Source organism: Trichomycterus rosablanca, chromosome 17, assembly GCF_030014385.1.
Source record: "Trichomycterus rosablanca isolate fTriRos1 chromosome 17, fTriRos1.hap1, whole genome shotgun sequence".
NCBI classification, from domain to species: domain Eukaryota; kingdom Metazoa; phylum Chordata; class Actinopteri; order Siluriformes; family Trichomycteridae; genus Trichomycterus; species Trichomycterus rosablanca.
In genome coordinates this window covers 15,873,578-15,891,562 of record NC_086004.1, presented here as the reverse complement: position 1 = coordinate 15,891,562, position 17,985 = coordinate 15,873,578, and the positions used below count along the sequence as shown (strand labels likewise).

Sequence of the window (17,985 nt, the reverse complement as noted above, 5' to 3'; positions counted from 1 at the left end):
GTATCATGCAGGTCCCCAACCTGCATGTTTCTTTTTGGTGTGTGGCAGTGTTGCCAGACAGTGATAGAAGCGAGGTATTCTTTACACCATCCATGGTAGATCATCCATTCGTTCTCTTCTTGTTTTTTTCTACAAATTACACGATAAGATAAGATAAGACAGCCTTTTATTATCCCACGGGGGGAAATATAATATCCCAGCTTTCAAGAATATAAAAATACAAAGTGTTTACACATATATACACATGTATATGATGAAGATACAGTGTATCACAAAAGTGAGTACACCCCTCACATTTCTGCAGATATTTAAGTATATCTTTTCATGGGACAACACTGACAAAATGACACTTTGACACAATGAAAAGTAGTCTGTGTGCAGCTTATATAACAGTGTAAATGTATTCTTCCCTCAAAATAACTCAATATACAGCCATTAATGTCTAAACCACCGGCAACAAAAGTGAGTACACCCCTAAGAGACTACACCCCTAAATGTCCAAATTGAGCACTGCTTGTCATTTTCCCTCCAAAATGTCATGTGATTTGTTAGTGTTACTAGGTCTCAGGTGTGCATAGGGAGCAGGTGTGTTCAATTTAGTAGTACAGCTCTCACACTCTCTCATACTGGTCACTAAAAGTTCCAACATGGCACCTCATGGCAAAGAACTCTCTGAGGATCTTAAAAGACGAATTGTTGCGCTACAAGAAGATTGCCAACACCCTGAAACTAAGCTGCAGCACAGTGGCCAAGATCATCCAGCGTTTTAAAAGAGCAGGGTCCACTCAGAACAGACCTCGCGTTGGTCGTCCAAAGAAGCTGAGTGCACGTGCTCAGCGTCACATCCAACTGCTGTCTTTGAAAGATAGGCGCAGGAGTGCTGTCAGCATTGCTCCAGAGATTGAAAAGGTGGGGGGTCAGCCTGTCAGTGCTCAGACCATACGCCGCACACTACATCAAATTGGTCTGCATGTCTGTCACCCCAGAAGGAAGCCTCTTCTGAAGTCTCTACACAAGAAAGCCCGCAAACAGTTTGCTGAAGACATGTCAACAAAGGCCATGGATTACTGGAACCATGTCCTATGGTCTGATGAGACCAAGATTAATTTGTTTGGTTCAGATAGTCTCAAGCATGTGTGGCGGCAATCAGGTGAGGAGTACAAAGATAAGTGTGTCATGCCTACAGTCAAGCATGGTGGTGGGAATGCCATGGTCTGGGGCTGCATGAGTGCAGCAGGTGTTGGGGAGTTACATTTCATTGAGGGACACATGAACTCCAATATGTACTGTGAAATACTGAAGCAGAGCATGATCCCCTCCCTCCGGAAACTGGTTCGCAGGGCAGTGTTCCAGCATGATAATGACCCCAAACACACCTCTAAGACGACCACTGCTTTATTGAAGAGGCTGAGGGTAAAGGTGATGGACTGGCCAAGCATGTCTCCAGACCTAAACCCAATAGAACATCTTTGGGGCATCCTCAAGCGGAAGGTGGAGGAGCGCAAAGTCTCGAATATCCGCCAGCTCCATGATGTCGTCATGGAGGAGTGGAAAAGCATTCCAGTGGCAACCTGTGAAGCTCTGGTAAACTCCATGCCCAGGAGAGTTAAGGCAGTTCTGGGAAATAATGGTGGCCACACAAAATATTGACACTTCAGGAACTTTCACTAAGGGGTGTACTCACTTTTGTTGCCGGTGGTTTAGACATTAATGGCTGTATATTGAGTTATTTTGAGGGAAGAATAAATTTACACTGTTATTTAAGCTGCACACAGACTACTTTTCATTGTGTCAAAGTGTCATTTTGTCAGTGTTGTCCCATGAAAAGATATACTTAAATATCTGCAGAAATGTGAGGGGTGTACTCACTTTTGTGATACACTGTATATACACATGTATGAGATGGAGATGAACATAGGATGCTACTGCACTACCAACACCTGGAATTCAAGATCTTTTTGCCCTAGGAACACTGTTCATACCCTCTTGTGCTGGCATTAGAGAAATTATGCAGTTTAGTTTTGACAAGCTTACCAAAACCAGCAGACATGTAGCTATGTGCTATGGTAACATTTACATGAGCTAGATCATTTTTCTAGCACTCCTATTTTGGCTGAAAATCATCTCTTGAAATATCATCCCAGCGTGTGCCGTGCCTACACATTTCCTGGAGTATCCTTTTCCCTTTAAGCACAAATGGGCCTATACAAATCCGGGTTGCATCTACGGTGGTATATGCCATGGTGTGGGATGTACAATTTTATTACTTTTAATACCACTGTCCTGGACTTCTTCTGCATCCCATTTATTGACAACTAACTCATGATATAACATGAACTTTATGTGGTGCTCCTTGTACTTAATGTCTTTTGACAATTTCCTTTTAAGGTGGTTAAGATGAAGAATGGCAAGATCCTTATTGTCTGGTACCTTAGGTCTCTTCTTGTAGGGAGGATGAATTTCATTATGATAATCACTGTTGTTTCTTATGCTCTTGCTCAATTTATTGAGCAACGAGACATCACCTTGGGACAATGACATATCTTCATTTACATCCTTGAAGTCATACTCTAGAACCTGAATGACAGCAGGAGATAATTCTTTCGCAGATATACAGAAATAACTTCTAAAGTAACAGAGTTACTGGGTTGCAGGCATCTTTATCCTTAATAGCCACAAAATCAGCAAAATCCTTAAAACTGGGGAATTCCTGTTTCTCTGTTAAGGTTTAAGTAACTTGTCTGTTTCACCGTGAAGCAATCCATGGTAGAACATTCTTGAAAAATTTTTTGATTCTCTTCCCAGTTCTCTTCCAAATTTTTGGCCAATTTGCAAGCCTTGCATGCAACACTTTTTGATGGTGAATGGTTGACCATATTACTGGTTTAATTCAACGTCAGTTGGTTCTGGGACTGGCGTCGAGTTTCAAGGTATTTTTTCTCATAAGGATGTGTGGGGAAACCTGTTGTGTGTTTTACGGTCCCGAGAACTTGCATATATTTTAGGCTTATGTAAAATAATGGGGTTGTTTTTGACACTTGTACACTGAAAATAACACAAGTATAATATAAAAATACTGAAATAAAAAGCTGATTCTTACAATTTCTCAGAACCCTGAGCTGTAACACAAGTTTAAAAGTGAAACGGGAGGAAAATCCAGCTGAACACCGATACACGTGGACGCTTTCAGAGTGAATCTGATGGTTATTCCACACAAATGCAGATTCGTCTCATATGCACACTAGGGCTGGGCGATTTTGCCAAAAAAAAAAAAAAACGATTGTCGATTACGATTTTTTTTTTTTTTTGTATAATGCAATTTTTTTTGCATTGTAATTTCAAAGACTGCAGAAGTGCAAAAATAGTAACAGCACCACCTATAATTATCCTTGTAAGGGACTCAAACTTTATAACAATAACCATATCACAATAATTAAAACAAAATAGAAATCTAAATTATCTATATGCTTTATAAGAATAGCTCACAAACAACTCTTGTTTTAAATATTGTGCAGCAGAACCACCTTACAAAAAGTTCTTTACAGGTTTCTTAAAAGGAACACGAGCCTGTTTACTGTTTCCACCACTAAGTGAGTCTGTATCAGTATCTACACTGGGGGGGGGGCATCAAGTAATCACTCTGCTCAGCTTTGATTTTGTCCTCTTGTGATTGGGGGGTGGATGGAGGGGGTCAGTTCTGCTTCTAACAATATGTACTACAAATCCCAAGCTCTCACGGACTGTCACGTGACTGTCACATGTCCCGGTCAGCCAATCCTGATCGGGCTCACCGTCTCCGGAGTTTTGATTCAGTTCGGCTGTGTTTGATTCAGTGAATCTTAATTAAACTCTTCTGTTTGTGTCTCGTTTTGCCGATTATGTTTGCGCTCTTTATTTCTAAATCTAACCGTTACCGTGTATAATCCTTGTTGTCTTCCGTTTACTGTTTTAGTCTATCCTCAGGTTTTGGACTTTACCTGGTTTTGTACACTGTTTTTGCCCTTTTGATATTAAACTTTCCCTGATTTATATTCCGCGAGCGTCTGCTCAGTTTCTGCCTCGTAACATGTTGGTATTTTAATTAAAATATAAAGTATGTAAACAATCGCGATTGTTACATTCTAACATCGGGTGAAAACGTTCATGCGAATTAACCGAATTAATCGTGAAAATCGCCCAGCCCTAATGCACACTTTGATGACGTATTACCGCACCACTCAATCTGAGGGCTGAACAAAGTGACTGTTTATTGTTAATTTGAAATTAAATAAATAATTTTTTTTTAAAACAGATTGAACACATTGAGTTTAAGGGAAACATTGAATGTAAGGGTACAAATTTCTCGACAAAGGGCATTGAGTTTCAAAGATTTTGAGTTTAGGGGACGTCGAGTTACAAGGTACCACTGTATACAATTTCTTACACACAACTTGACTCCTCATTTTTGTGACTGAGCTGTTGTAAAAGAACGATACTTCACTAATAAATTTTGAACTAATTTAGGAGTTTTTCTTTCATATTCCTTATGCCAAAGTTCTATATTCATACTCCATTGCTTAAACCACTGGGTCTCGGATGTGTAAGACCGAATGAAGACCGAATTTTTGGTGCTAAAAAAGTAAAATGAAAGTAAAGACAGAAATAATATTGTAGATGTACTGGAGATGTAACTGAATTTTCTGGCTTACATTTTTGTGTTTTTTTCCTCTTTTTGTAAAAAGTGAAATTTATAAACAAAAAATGATTAAGCTGGACATTTTCAATATAATTTAAAATCAGAAACCTTGTTTACTGTTTTTCAGGCAGCCAAATGTCTGCTTTTTGAATTATACACAAATAAATATTTTTTCTTTTTTTTCAGGCAATGGTTGCATGTTATCCTGGCAACGGTACTGGATATGTTCGTCATGTGGACAACCCAAATGAAGATGGAAGATGTGTTACATGCATTTATTACTTAAATAAAGGATGGGATGCCAAGGTATGTAAAATCACTAGACAATTGAAATCATGAAAAAAACAGGGCATGGAATTTTTTTTTGGTTGGTTTATTAGGTTAACTTTTACATTTTTTTCAATTACATGTTTATTTTTATATTACATTTTATTCACATTTATAGAGACAATGTTGAATGAATAAACAAAATGGCATCAAAACCACGACTGACGCAAATTTTTTATAATGACAAAAAAAAGTTTATGAAATGAAAAGTTACTCATTTAGTCATAACTGGTAGAAATTGCATTATTTAAAATTGATGGGTTTAATTGGTTCTTTAATCCATAAGAGACATAAGAGAACTACATGCAAATAGGATTCTGAACCAAGTAACTGCTGTACTGCAAGATGTGATTTAAATGAAAAATCATTAAGCCAAATCATTTATGAGTAAATACATGCCAAATCACTACAATAATGCTTCATAATGCAGCTTTTATCACTGTCAGTTTTTAGACCAGAATCATAGATAATTACCAATAACGTTTGATTTGATTTTTTTTTTTTAGTAAAGATGTTTTAATGGTTGAGGGTAAAGTTTTTTCTTTGTTATTTGTCACAAATTGTTGGCACAATGTGAAAAAAAGGTTTTCAAATTATTTTGACCTGTAATTAAAGTATATAGTATAATAGTATACCAATGTTGGAAAAATATGAACATTCTGTTGAGAAGTAATTACGTTAACTAATTAATTAATTTCTAAAGGAGAAATTACCAGAAAAATCTAATTCATAACAGATCACTTTCTGATGGAGTAAAGCTTGTTAGGCTGATAATTTCTCTCACCCAGGAAATTAAACACACACTTAGTTCTGCATAGTTGTAATGTTTATTAAACTCTGAAGATAACATATACAATGACAGTTAATAAGTAAATGGAATAACTAAGTGGTAATAATAAAAGTAGGAATCTGTAGGTAAAAACTATTACTGGGAAATAATATATGAATATCTGTAGTGGATCGAAGAGTTGGTAGAACCTAGAAAGTTTAGAGCTTAATTAAAATGTATGCTATCGATTAATAATGGAAGCATATAATAAAGCATCAAAACCATGCACCAAGAATAGGAACTTTACCTTGACTGGTGGTAATTGTCAGAAGCAGATGATTCTAGTTGAATCCAAACAGAAACACATACAGTGAACTGAACAACTCTGCCGACTTGTTGATTAACATCAACTGCTCAAACTCTTTTAAACTCTTTTGAGAGAAGTGCATGCTGCGGGTGAATTGACAACTCTTTGCAAACTCTGAAACTGATTACCAATGTACGGTCATGTGAAAAAGTAATATCTAAAATTAGAATCAGGTGCACCACATCAGCTGCAATGATTAGACCATGGTTAGTGGACATTGGAGTTTTATTTAAACCTCAGACATAGTTTGGTTTGCTCTTGATTGTTGAAGTGAGTGGTATCACCATGGTAAGATCTAAAGAGCTCTCTGAGGCCTTCAGAAAGAAGGTTGTAGATGCAGATGAGTCTGGAAAGGGGTTTAAAAATATCTCAAAACAATTAGAAATCTAGCCATTCCACTGTCCGAAAAATAATTTACAAGTGGAGAACATTTAAAACAACTGCCAACATGGCCAGGTCAGGCCGTCCTAGCAAGTTCAGCCCAAGAGCAGACCGCAAGATGTGTAAAGAAATCTCCAATAATCCTACAATGTCATCACGGGACCTACAGGTAGCTCTTGCCACAGTTGATAGCAAGGTACATGCTCTACCATCAGAAAGAGACTGCACAAGTTTGATTTTCATGGGAGGTGTGCAGGGAGGAAACCCTTGCTGTCGAAAAAAACATCAGGGCAAAACTAAAGTTTACCAGAGAACACCTAGACAAAGACCAGGACTTCTGGAACAATGTGCTTTGGACAGATGAATCCAAAGCTGAGTTATTTGGGTACAGTAACAGAGGGACACCAAACCAAACACAACATTTGAGCACAAAAACCTCATACCTGCTGTGAAGCATGGAGGTGGAAATGTCATGGTTTGGGGCTGCTGTGCAGCAGCAGGGCCTGGCAAGCTCTCCATTATAGAATCCATGATGAATCAGAGAGTGCTTGAGGAAAATATAAGATCATCTGTCCAAAAACTGAAGCTGAAGCGGAAGTGGACCATGCAGCATGACAATGATCCAAAACATTCCAGTAAATCCACCAAGGAATGGCTCAAAAGAAAGAAATAGAGAGTTCTGGAATGGCCAAGTCAAAGCATAGATCTTAATCCTATTGAGATGCTGTGGGGTGATTTGAAATGGGATGTGTGTGCAAGAAACCCCTCAAACCTCACACAGCTGAAGAAATTCTGCATGGAGGAGTGGGAAAAACTTTCTCCCAGTCAATGTCAGAGACTGGTAGATGGTTACAGGAAACATCTAATTGAGGTTATTTCAGCCAAGGGGGGAAATACCAGCTATTAGGGCATAGGCCGTCCTAACTTTTTCCTCACAATAAATTTCCATTTTTGTTTATTACATTTTACAACTTGAGTTTAAAAGTATTTTTTTCAGTTTTATTTGTTTAATGATATAAGCTCCATTTCAATACAAGTGAAGCTCAAACGTCCATATGTTTAAATATGTTCTAAAAGACAAAGGTTCTCATGGGGTGTTCTAACTTTTTTACATGACTGTATAGATTAAACAAGTAAAATACACCGAAATAGTTACAACAATGTTCTTTAGCCTTGTATACAGGTACTGGTATAGATATTGGTATAACATAATTCTTAACATTATATTTTGTGTCAAAGAGAGCAAGCAAAATAGAAAGGATATTTAAAAGGTATAATTATGTGGACAGCATCTATGAGAATACTTTTCATGGACATAACAACAATTGCTGGATTGTCTTTGGTAGGGCTGGGCGGTACCAAAAATTTGTATCACAATATAACACGTTTTTTTGTTTGTTTTTTGTTTGTTTTTTTTCTGGGACTTTTTACATTTCTGTGGCCTGTTCTGTTATAAGTACATAGAATATAAAAAGTTTTAATTTTGCCATGTATATAATGAAGGTTTTGAGTACTATAAGATTTGCTTGGCCCCACAAAATGACACTTTATATGATGGAATCAGTACGCGTGGAAAGTGCAATATATAAACAATTTTTATTGTTTATTTATTATTTAAGTATTATACAATATATAATACCCTTAGCTAAGTATTATACAATATATAATACCCTTAGCTCCCAATTAACAAATAAAATGATGTTTGCAAATTTCACTGGACAACTTGACCACAGGTCTATGGTAGAAAAGTGGATGACTTTAAATATCTCCGTTTCCAGCTTGCATCGGATTTGTTGGTATAATGTTGGAAGAGCAACTGACCTGAAGTTATTTTGCCCCGGTAAGACATATCTGGAATCCAGTGTTTTAGTCATTTCTCTGAACGCTTATTACATTTGGGCAATTAAATTTAGCAAGGGGCCACATGAGAAACTGGGACTGTTGTGGAGGGCCGGGCCAATAGGCTGATCTTAATTCTGCTTAATTTTAATTTATCTCTGTATAAAGGCAGTAAATTGAATGTTTTTGATAAGCTGTTACTTGGAAGAATTGACGTTACAATCAGGCAATAAAAATGAGGAGGCAGAATAAAAACATAAACATAATTTAACTTTTAATTAAGTTAATTTAATTAAGTTTTTAATCATTTAATTTTTAACATAATCATTTGAGCATTTGAACATTTTTTTTTATTTAGGTTTTGCATTACAGATGACATGACAGGAAAAGAACAACAATGCAAAAAACAACCAACTTGTTGCATTTACATATTATAACAAGTTGTCACTCCATCACTCCAACCATCGCCCCCCTCCCTAATTCCTGATTAGACAGACCTCAGCAACCCACCCCACCCTACCCCCCACCACTTACGGAAGAGAGAAGAAAAAAAAAAGTAATTATCAAATGACATTTGATTACTTGCACACATAAGGCCCCCACAACACCTGTAGTACTGTAAATAATTCAAGGAATGTCTGGAATATCAAGGGAGGTGATGTTAGAGAAATACTCCAGGAACATCCCCCAAGTATGGGAGAAGCCTCCTGTGCTGGTCTGATTGTGCACCGAATTTTCTATAGATGGAGAAATTGTGCAACGTCCCTTAACCAGTGGTTATATGTGGGTGGAGTGGCAAGTTTCTATCTAAGTAAGATTAGACACCTCGCTAAGAGTGTAGAGAAGGCTACTACATTAGTTTGTGAAGCAGAAAGTAAAACGTCTCTTGGCGATAATTCGAACAAAGCGACTAGGGGGCAGGGTTTAATGGGTTTGTCCAGAATGTTGGAAAAGCAATGAAAGATTGATTGCCAGTAATTTGTAATGGCGGGACAGTCCCAGAACATGTGAACTAGCATAGCAGGGGCCATATGGCATCTGTCGCACTTGGGATCAAGATCTAGATGGATTTTGGCTAGTTTAGTTTTGGTCCAATATACCTGGTGTACTAATTTAATCTGGATTAGATTGTGTCTAGAAAAACCTGATTTATTAATTGTGCAGGTTTTAAACTATATAAAAGTAATATTGATATTTTGTTTGCAGTCTAATGACCTTATTTGCTGTTTTTCAGTCCATTGTTCTTGTTGAATATTGTTTCTAGATATCACAAAGCTGGTCGTAACTGCTCCAGTCCTGAATGTGTAAAATTAAAAAAAAAAAAATTCTTGTTGCTTTTGCTTAATCTGCACGTGCTCCATAGCGCTTTTAGCGGCAAACAATATTATTTGATTTGCTGTCTATTGAAGCCTACAGCTGTTGTATTAATAATGCTACAGTATGGCTGTATATGAAAAATCCATACCGTATGAGGAATCAAAAACGGCATACCGAATGTACCATCATACCACCCAGTCCTAGTCTTTGGTAAAATTAACCTTGCTTAGTTCTTTCACAAAACTGGTAGGTCATGGCTCAGATCCCTGATTCAGGTCACTGAAATTCAATATGAGTGTGTGTGTGTGTGTGTGTGTGTGTGTGTGCGTGTGTGCGTGTGTGCATGCTTGGTTTGACGTGAGTTAATTCCAGCTAGTACATTGCTAGTACATCTTGTTTTTGTGGAATCTGAAGCAGGTGTTTGTGAGTAAATTCTTGTTGTCTGTGTAAGTCCAGATGTCTCCAGATGGGAATCTGGAGCGAAGGATGCTTGATTTGCATCCATAAGGGAGGTAGTAAATTGGGGGCCTGTTCCTCTTGTACCAGTTACCAGTTGGTAAACTAACCCTGGTCTTCCTTTCTCCACAGTGGTTGTAGAAGAAGCTGAGATATCACTTAAGGTAGAGAGCTGTTCCAAACTCTGACCCTTATGGCTTTTAGTCTTTGTTGGGTCATAAATGGGGAAGGTAATTGCAAAATAGGTGTAAGATTCTTGTGAGCATGAGGAAGAAGCTTAAGATTCTCTTTTGGGATCGAGATTAAATTGACCCTCAGCATGAAGGGTCCTTTCAATGTGTGAGGGCCTCGGGGCGAAATTGACAGATGGATAGAATTTAAAGAATAGTTCATGGTATATTTCTTTAGCAGTGTTTTACTACACTGACCGAATATTTAATGTTTTAACTATTCAACTTGGTTGATTGTATATAAATCGAATGGTTGCAATATATTTTTAAAAAGCAGTATTATTTATTTATTTTATATTTTTGTTTATGTATTTTTTTTAGCGCATCTAATTACCCAATTGCATTATGCTTCCTCTCTACTGATGCCGATCCCCACCCTGATTGAGAAGAGCAAGACTGGCACATGCCCCCTCCAAAACGTGTGCAGTAGCCAACTGCATCTTTTCACTTGCGTGTGGCAACTTCATATTTCAATAACCAATAAAGTTAAAGATTTAAGCATTTGAAAAAAAATTTTTATTTAGGTTTTGCATTACAGATGACATGACAGGAAAAGAACAACAATGCAAAAAACAACCAACTTGTGGCATTTACATATTATAACAAGTTGTCACTCCATCACTCCAACCATTGCCCCCCTCCCTAATTCCCAATTAGACAGACCTCAGCAACCCACCCCACCCTACCCCCCACCACTTACAGAAGAGAGAAGAAAAAAAAGTAATTATCAAATGACATTTGATTACTTGCACACATAAGGCCCCCACAACACCTGTAGTACTGTAAATAATTCAAGGAATGTCTGGAATATCAAGGGAGGTGATGTTAGAGAAATACTCCAGGAACATCCAAGTATTGGAGAAGCCTCCTGTGCTGGTCTGATTGTGCACCGAATTTTCTATAGATGGAGAAATTGTGCAACGTCCCTTAACCAGTGGTTATATGTGGGTGGAGTGGCATGTTTCTATCTAAGTAAGATTAGACACCTCGCTAAGAGTGTAGAGAAGGCTACTACATTAGTTTGTGAAGCAGAGAGTAAAACGTCTCTTGGCGATAATTCGAACAAAGCGACTAGGGGGCAGGGTTTAATGGGTTTGTCCAGAATGTTGGAAAAGCAATGAAAGATTGATTGCCAGTAATTTGTAATGGCGGGACAGTCCCAGAACATGTGAACTAGCATAGCAGGGGCCATATGGCATCTGTCGCACTTGGGATCAAGATCTAGATGGATTTTGGCTAGTTTAGTTTTGGTCCAATATACCTGGTGTACTAATTTAATCTGGATTAGATTGTGTCTAGAAAAACCTGATTTATTAATTGTGCAGGTTTTAAACTATATAAAAGTAATATTGATATTTTGTTTGCAGTCTAATGACTTTATTTGCTGTTTTTCAGTCCATTGTTCTTGTTGAATATTGTTTCTAGATATCACAAAGCTGGTCTTAACTGCTCCAGTCCTGAATGTGTAAAACTTAAAAAAAAAAAAATTCTTGTTGCTTTTGCTTAATCTGCACGGTGCTCCATAGCGCTTTTAGCGGCAAACAATATTATTTGATTTGCTGTCTATTGAAGCCTACAGTTGTTGTATTAATAATGCTACAGTATGGCTGTATATGAAAAATCCATACCGTATGAGGAATCAAAAACGGCATACCGAATGTACCATCATACCACCCAGTCCTAGTCTTTGGTAAAATTAACCTTGCTTAGTTCTTTCACAAAACTGGTAGGTCATGGCTCAGATCCCTGATTCAGGTCACTGAAATTCAATATGAGTGTGTGTGTGTGCGTGTGTGCATATGTGCATGCTTGGTTTGACGTGAGTTAATTCCAGCTAGTACATTGCTAGTACATCTTGTTTTTGTGGAATCTGAAGCAGGTGTTTGTGAGTAAATTCTTGTTGTCTGTGTAAGTCCAGATGTCTCCAGATGGGAATCTGGAGCGAAGGATGCTTGATTTGCATCCATAAGGGAGGTAGTAAATTGGGGGCCTGTTCCTCTTGTACCAGTTACCAGTTGGTAAACTAACCCTGGTCTTCCTTTCTCCACAGTGGTTGTAGAAGAAGCTGAGATATCACTTAAGGTAGAGAGCTGTTCCAAACTCTGACCCTTATGGCTTTTAGTCTTTGTTGGGTCATAAATGGGGAAGGTAATTGCAAAATAGGTGTAAGATTCTTGTGAGCATGAGGAAGAAGCTTAAGATTCTCTTTTGGGATCGAGATTAAATTGACCCTCAGCATGAAGGGTCCTTTCAATGTGTGAGGGCCTCGGGGCGAAATTGACAGATGGATAGAATTTAAAGAATAGTTCATGGTATATTTCTTTAGCAGTGTTTTACTACACTGACCGAATATTTAATGTTTTAACTATTCAACTTGGTTGATTGTATATAAATCGAATGGTTGCAATATATTTTTAAAAAGCAGTATTATTTATTTATTTTATATTTTTGTTTATGTATTTTTTTAGCGCATCTAATTACCCAATTGCATTATGCTTCCTCTCTACTGATGCCGATCCCCACCCTGATTGAGAAGAGCAAGACTGGCACATGCCCCCTCCAAAACGTGTGCAGTAGCCAACTGCATCTTTTCACTTGCGTGTGGCAACTTCATATTTCAATAACCAATATAGTTAAAGATTTTTTCTCTTTATTTAAAGCAATAGCAACAAACAGATTCCACATCTTATTCTCAGCACATTGGGCTATAGTGTTTTAATATTAAAATAGTTGTGTAAAGAAGAAATGAGCCTGTTTTTTCATGCATGGTATGACAAACCCCATATTCTCATTATTCAGCAATTTAAGATATTCTTGTGTTTGCTAATCTGGCTATGTATAATTAAAAGAGGCTTTGCACCTAGGAACTAGGTGTTCCAGCTAGTGTCATATCATGTTTTTATTGACCTATTTTAACATAAGGAAAAATGTGGAACCACTTACACCACATTACGTGCATGTGTTGCTCCAAATGTATGTGTACCCTTAAGTCTTTACAGATGTTACCCATGTAATTGTGTTGGTAACAGTCAGGATGGTCCTTTCCCTCTCTAACCCATAAAAACACCATTCATTATTTTTCAAAATAATTTAAAAAGTGGACTCATTAGACCACATCAGACATTTTTACTTCTGCTTTATCTGTTCCTAATAGATGAGCACAGAAAAGGCAACTGCAGCTCTAGATGATCTGACTTTTGCTTTGCATAGAAGAGTTAACATGCATTTTTGGATGCAGCGTTTACTGACTAGGTTTGCCACAGTATTTCCAAGCTTTAGTTATACTTAATACAGAGGAATGTCAGTTTTAATGCTGTGCCATCTAAGGGATCAAAGGTCACAAAACTCAATATTGGTTTTTGGCCTTACCCTTTTTCCTCAGGGATGTAAAGATTTTGAATGTTTTAATAAGGTTATGGACTGTTGATAGTGATCTCTAAATTCCTTTCAATCGTGTTTTTTTTATTTTTTTTATTTTATTTTTTTTTGCGCAAAGTGAGTGACCAACTTTGACGCATACTTGCTTGAATGACAGCTTTTGTTGTTGTTATAATAATAGTAATCATCTTCATCATCTTTTAGATACAATGCCTATATTTGTCAAATATACATATACACATGTACAGTAGGGCTGACTAAAAAACTAATATCTTGATATGCTTTAGAGAAGTGACGATATGTGATATGATATGATGAAAACCTTAACAAAGTATCATATTAAAGTATCAGTATTATTTGTAACACCAAAAGAGCATGCTTTACTATAACTGTACTTATCAAACTGTATATCTGTTATATTTAAAATAATAATAATAAACACCCACCATACATTTTGGAACTTACATAAGGTCAGTTGTTCCAACATAAAAACAATTCTGTAGGCCCTACTTAAATAAAAAGTAGTTTTTGTACTAAAAAATAAAGACATGAACAAAAATAGTGTGCAATTTAAGATAGAAAAGATGGAAAGAAATAGAGATCTTTTTCTTTATCTATGTGGTATTTCACTGACTAAGCAAACTGCAATCGACAATGTTTGATATGATGAAATAAATTTATCATGCTGCTACTTTTAGTTGCAACGGTTTTATCGCATAATTTGCACTAAACTTTACCATGTTGGGCATCATTCCTGTGGAAAACAAACCATTTCCACACAACAGATCCATGCACTGTTATTTTTTATTCAGATATTCGCTACTGGTTTAGTTTTCCTCCATTGTTGACTGACTTATGAGTTATTGGTTGTTAATGTTATTAATGTTTCTTTCTAAACATTGTAGCCGGTTCTTCAGAGAAACATAGCGGCAACACAGTGAAAATGTTGAGGTTTGTGTTAGCGAATAAAAAGGCTGTGACAGTAAGAGACACCATGAATGAGTGAGATAACCGTACTCAGATGGTAACCTGGGTATCCGAAACATACTCGATATAACGAATATGGTCATTTTAAATATCGTGTAAAAAATGTTATCAAATATATCGATATTTGCGATATACTGCACAGCTCTGATGTACAATACAATGACATTTTTTTTTTTCGTTTATCCTAGCTTGTTTGGAAGATGGGGTCAGAGCACAGGGTCTGCCATTGTAAGCCCCCAGCGGAGAGAGTTAAGGGCCCAATAGTCGCTGTATGGCAGAGCCAAGGTTTAAACCCATAACCTTTCCATTAATGGCCCTAAGCTCTACCACTGTCTTCAATGCTTCTTTTATACCAAATCATAAATATTCCACTAATTTCCACATTTTAATATTGTTCCTTTTAACTGTCCCATTTTTAAATAAGCAGGCATTCATTTTGGAATTTATTTCACAGACCTTGTTTTTCAAAAATCATAGATTTTTAAAGAAAAGTGCCACATTTCATGGCACTCATTAAATAACATACAGGTCCTTCTCAAAAAATTAGCATATTGTGATAAAGTTCATTATTTTCCATAATGTAATGATAAAAATTAAACTTTCATATATTTTAGATTCATTGCACACCAACTGAAATATTTCAGGTCTTTTATTGTTTTAATACTGATGATTTTGGCATACAACTCATGAAAACCCAAAATTCCTATCTCAAAAAATTAGCATATTTCATCCGACCAATAAAAGAAAAGTGTTTTTAATACAAAAAAAGTCAACCTTCAAATAATTATGTTCAGTTATGCACTCAATACTTGGTCGGGAATCCTTTTGCAGAAATGACTGCTTCAATGCGGCGTGGCATGGAGGCAATCAGCCTGTGGCACTGCTGAGGTGTTATGGAGGCCCAGGATGCTTCGATAGCGGCCTTAAGCTCATCCAGAGTGTTGGGTCTTGTGTCTCTCAACTTTCTCTTCACAATATCCCACAGATTCTCTATGGGGTTCAGGTCAGGAGAGTTGGCAGGCCAATTGAGCACAGTAATACCATGGTCAGTAAACCATTCACCAGTGGTTTTGGCACTGTGAGCAGGTGCCAGGTCGTGCTGAAAAATGAAATCTTCATCTCCATAAAGCTTTTCAGCAGATGGAAGCATGAAGTGCTCCAAAATCTCCTGATAGCTAGCTGCATTGACCCTGCCCTTGATAAAACACAGTGGACCAACACCAGCAGCTGACATGGCACCCCAGACCATCACTGACTGTGGGTACTTGACACTGGACTTCAGGCATTTTGGCATTTCCTTCTCCCCAGTCTTCCTCCAGACTCTGGCACCTTGATTTCCGAAAACAGTACTTTGGACCACTGAGCAACAGTCCAGTGCTGCTTCTCTGTAGCCCAGGTCAGGCGCTTCTGCCGCTGTTTCTGGTTCAAAAGTGGCTTGACCTGGGGAATGCGGCACCTGTAGCCCATTTCCTGCACACGCCTGTGCACGGTGGCTCTGGATGTTTCTACTCCAGACTCAGTCCACTGCTTCCGCAGGTCCCCCAAGGTCTGGAATCGGCCCTTCTCCACAATCTTCCTCAGGGTCCGGTCACCTCTTCTCGTTGTGCAGCGTTTTCTGCCACACTTTTTCCTTCCCACAGACTTCCCACTGAGGTGCCTTGATACAGCACTCTGGGAACAGCCTATTCGTTCAGAAATTTCTTTCTGTGTCTTACCCTCTTGCTTGAGGGTGTCAATGATGGCCTTCTGGACAGCAGTCAGGTCGGCAGTCTTACCCATGATTGCAGTTTTGAGTAATGAACCAGGCTGGGAGTTTTTAAAAGCCTCAGGAATCTTTTGCAGGTGTTTAGAGTTAATTCGTTGATTCAGATGATTAGGTTAATAGCTCGTTGAGAGAACCTTTTCATGATATGCTAATTTTTTGAGATAGGAATTTTGGGTTTTCATGAGCTGTATGCCAAAATCATCAGTATTAAAACAATAAAAGACCTGAAATATTTCAGTTGGTGTGCAATGAATCTAAAATATATGAAAGTTTAATTTTTATCATTACATTATGGAAAATAATGAACTTTATCACAATATGCTAATTTTTTGAGAAGGACCTGTATATAAGTTGAAAGACAGAATAAATGGAGGCTACAATACACAGCCTACCTTAATAGTTGAACGACGAAAATTCTTATCCCTGTTTTCATACATCTTCAACTGCCAAACCCCCAGTTCATATAATTGCATTTTATCTACTGTTCCAGTTTTTGCAATTGGGTATGTATACCGAATGAGGACCTATTGGTAATACAAGGAGTAACACAAGGTGACATAAGAGTCACGGACGGTTCACAAAGGTGGACTGTAATCCTATGCAGAAGATGTAACCTGAAAAAGATTTGAGACTTTAGGGTGGTGGCAGGGGGTAGTGTATGTTTGTTTGTTTATTAGGATTTTAACATCATGTTTTACATTTTGGTTACATTCATGACAGAAACGGTAGTTGCTGGTTACACAAGATTAATCAGTTCACAAGTTTAATGTCAAACACAGTCATGTCCAATTCACCTCACTTGCATGTTTTTGGACTGTGGGAGGAAACCGGAGCTCCCGGAGGAAACCCACGCAGACACGGGGAGAACATGCAAACTCCACACAGGGGGAGTGTAGTTAGACAGCATCAAATGGTTGTTTGTAGGATGTCTCCTAAGGTGAATATAAGAAAGAGAGTAAGTGTGGGCCGAGGATCAGATGGTGGCGGTTAAAGAAAGAAAACTGTGGTGTGACATTCAAAGAAGAGGTGAAACAGATGCTGGGTGGTGGTGAAGCAGAGCTAGACAAGGAGATGCTGCATAATTCAGAAAGATAACAGATGAAGGCAAAGTAAAAGGCGTATGGCAAGCTGTATGAGAAGTTGGACATTATGTAAGGTGAACAAGACTGGTACTGACTGGCCAGACAGAGAAACAAAGAGATGGATACACAACATGTTAGAATAATAATGGATGCAGATGTGAATGTATGAATAAATGACTGTACTGAGAAGGTAGAAAGAGTGATTTGAAGAGCTGATTAATAAAAAAAAATTATGAATGAATGAGTGCCTTTATTGACATTATACATACAATTCTGTGCAACTCCTTGGAAGTTGGTCAGCACAGTCCCTAAAACAGTAGGGGAGCTTGTTTCAAACTGGTTACCTGGTCGGCCAGGGTTTGTGGCGCATCATTCTTGCTGGCTTGGGGTGAGGGAAAACTCATGGTAAATA

At 37.8% G+C, this 17,985-nt stretch overlaps 1 protein-coding gene across 1 annotated transcript in view; it reads left to right on the top strand.

Annotated features, from left to right (window-relative positions):
• Positions 1-17,985, top strand: part of LOC134331179 (egl nine homolog 1-like) — a 32,905-nt gene that overhangs the window by 10,752 nt on the left and 4,168 nt on the right. Inside the window, exon 2 of the mRNA XM_063012480.1 lies at positions 4,862-4,981. Coding sequence (XP_062868550.1) covers positions 4,862-4,981 — 120 coding nt within the window. The remainder of the gene's footprint in view (positions 1-4,861; positions 4,982-17,985) is intronic.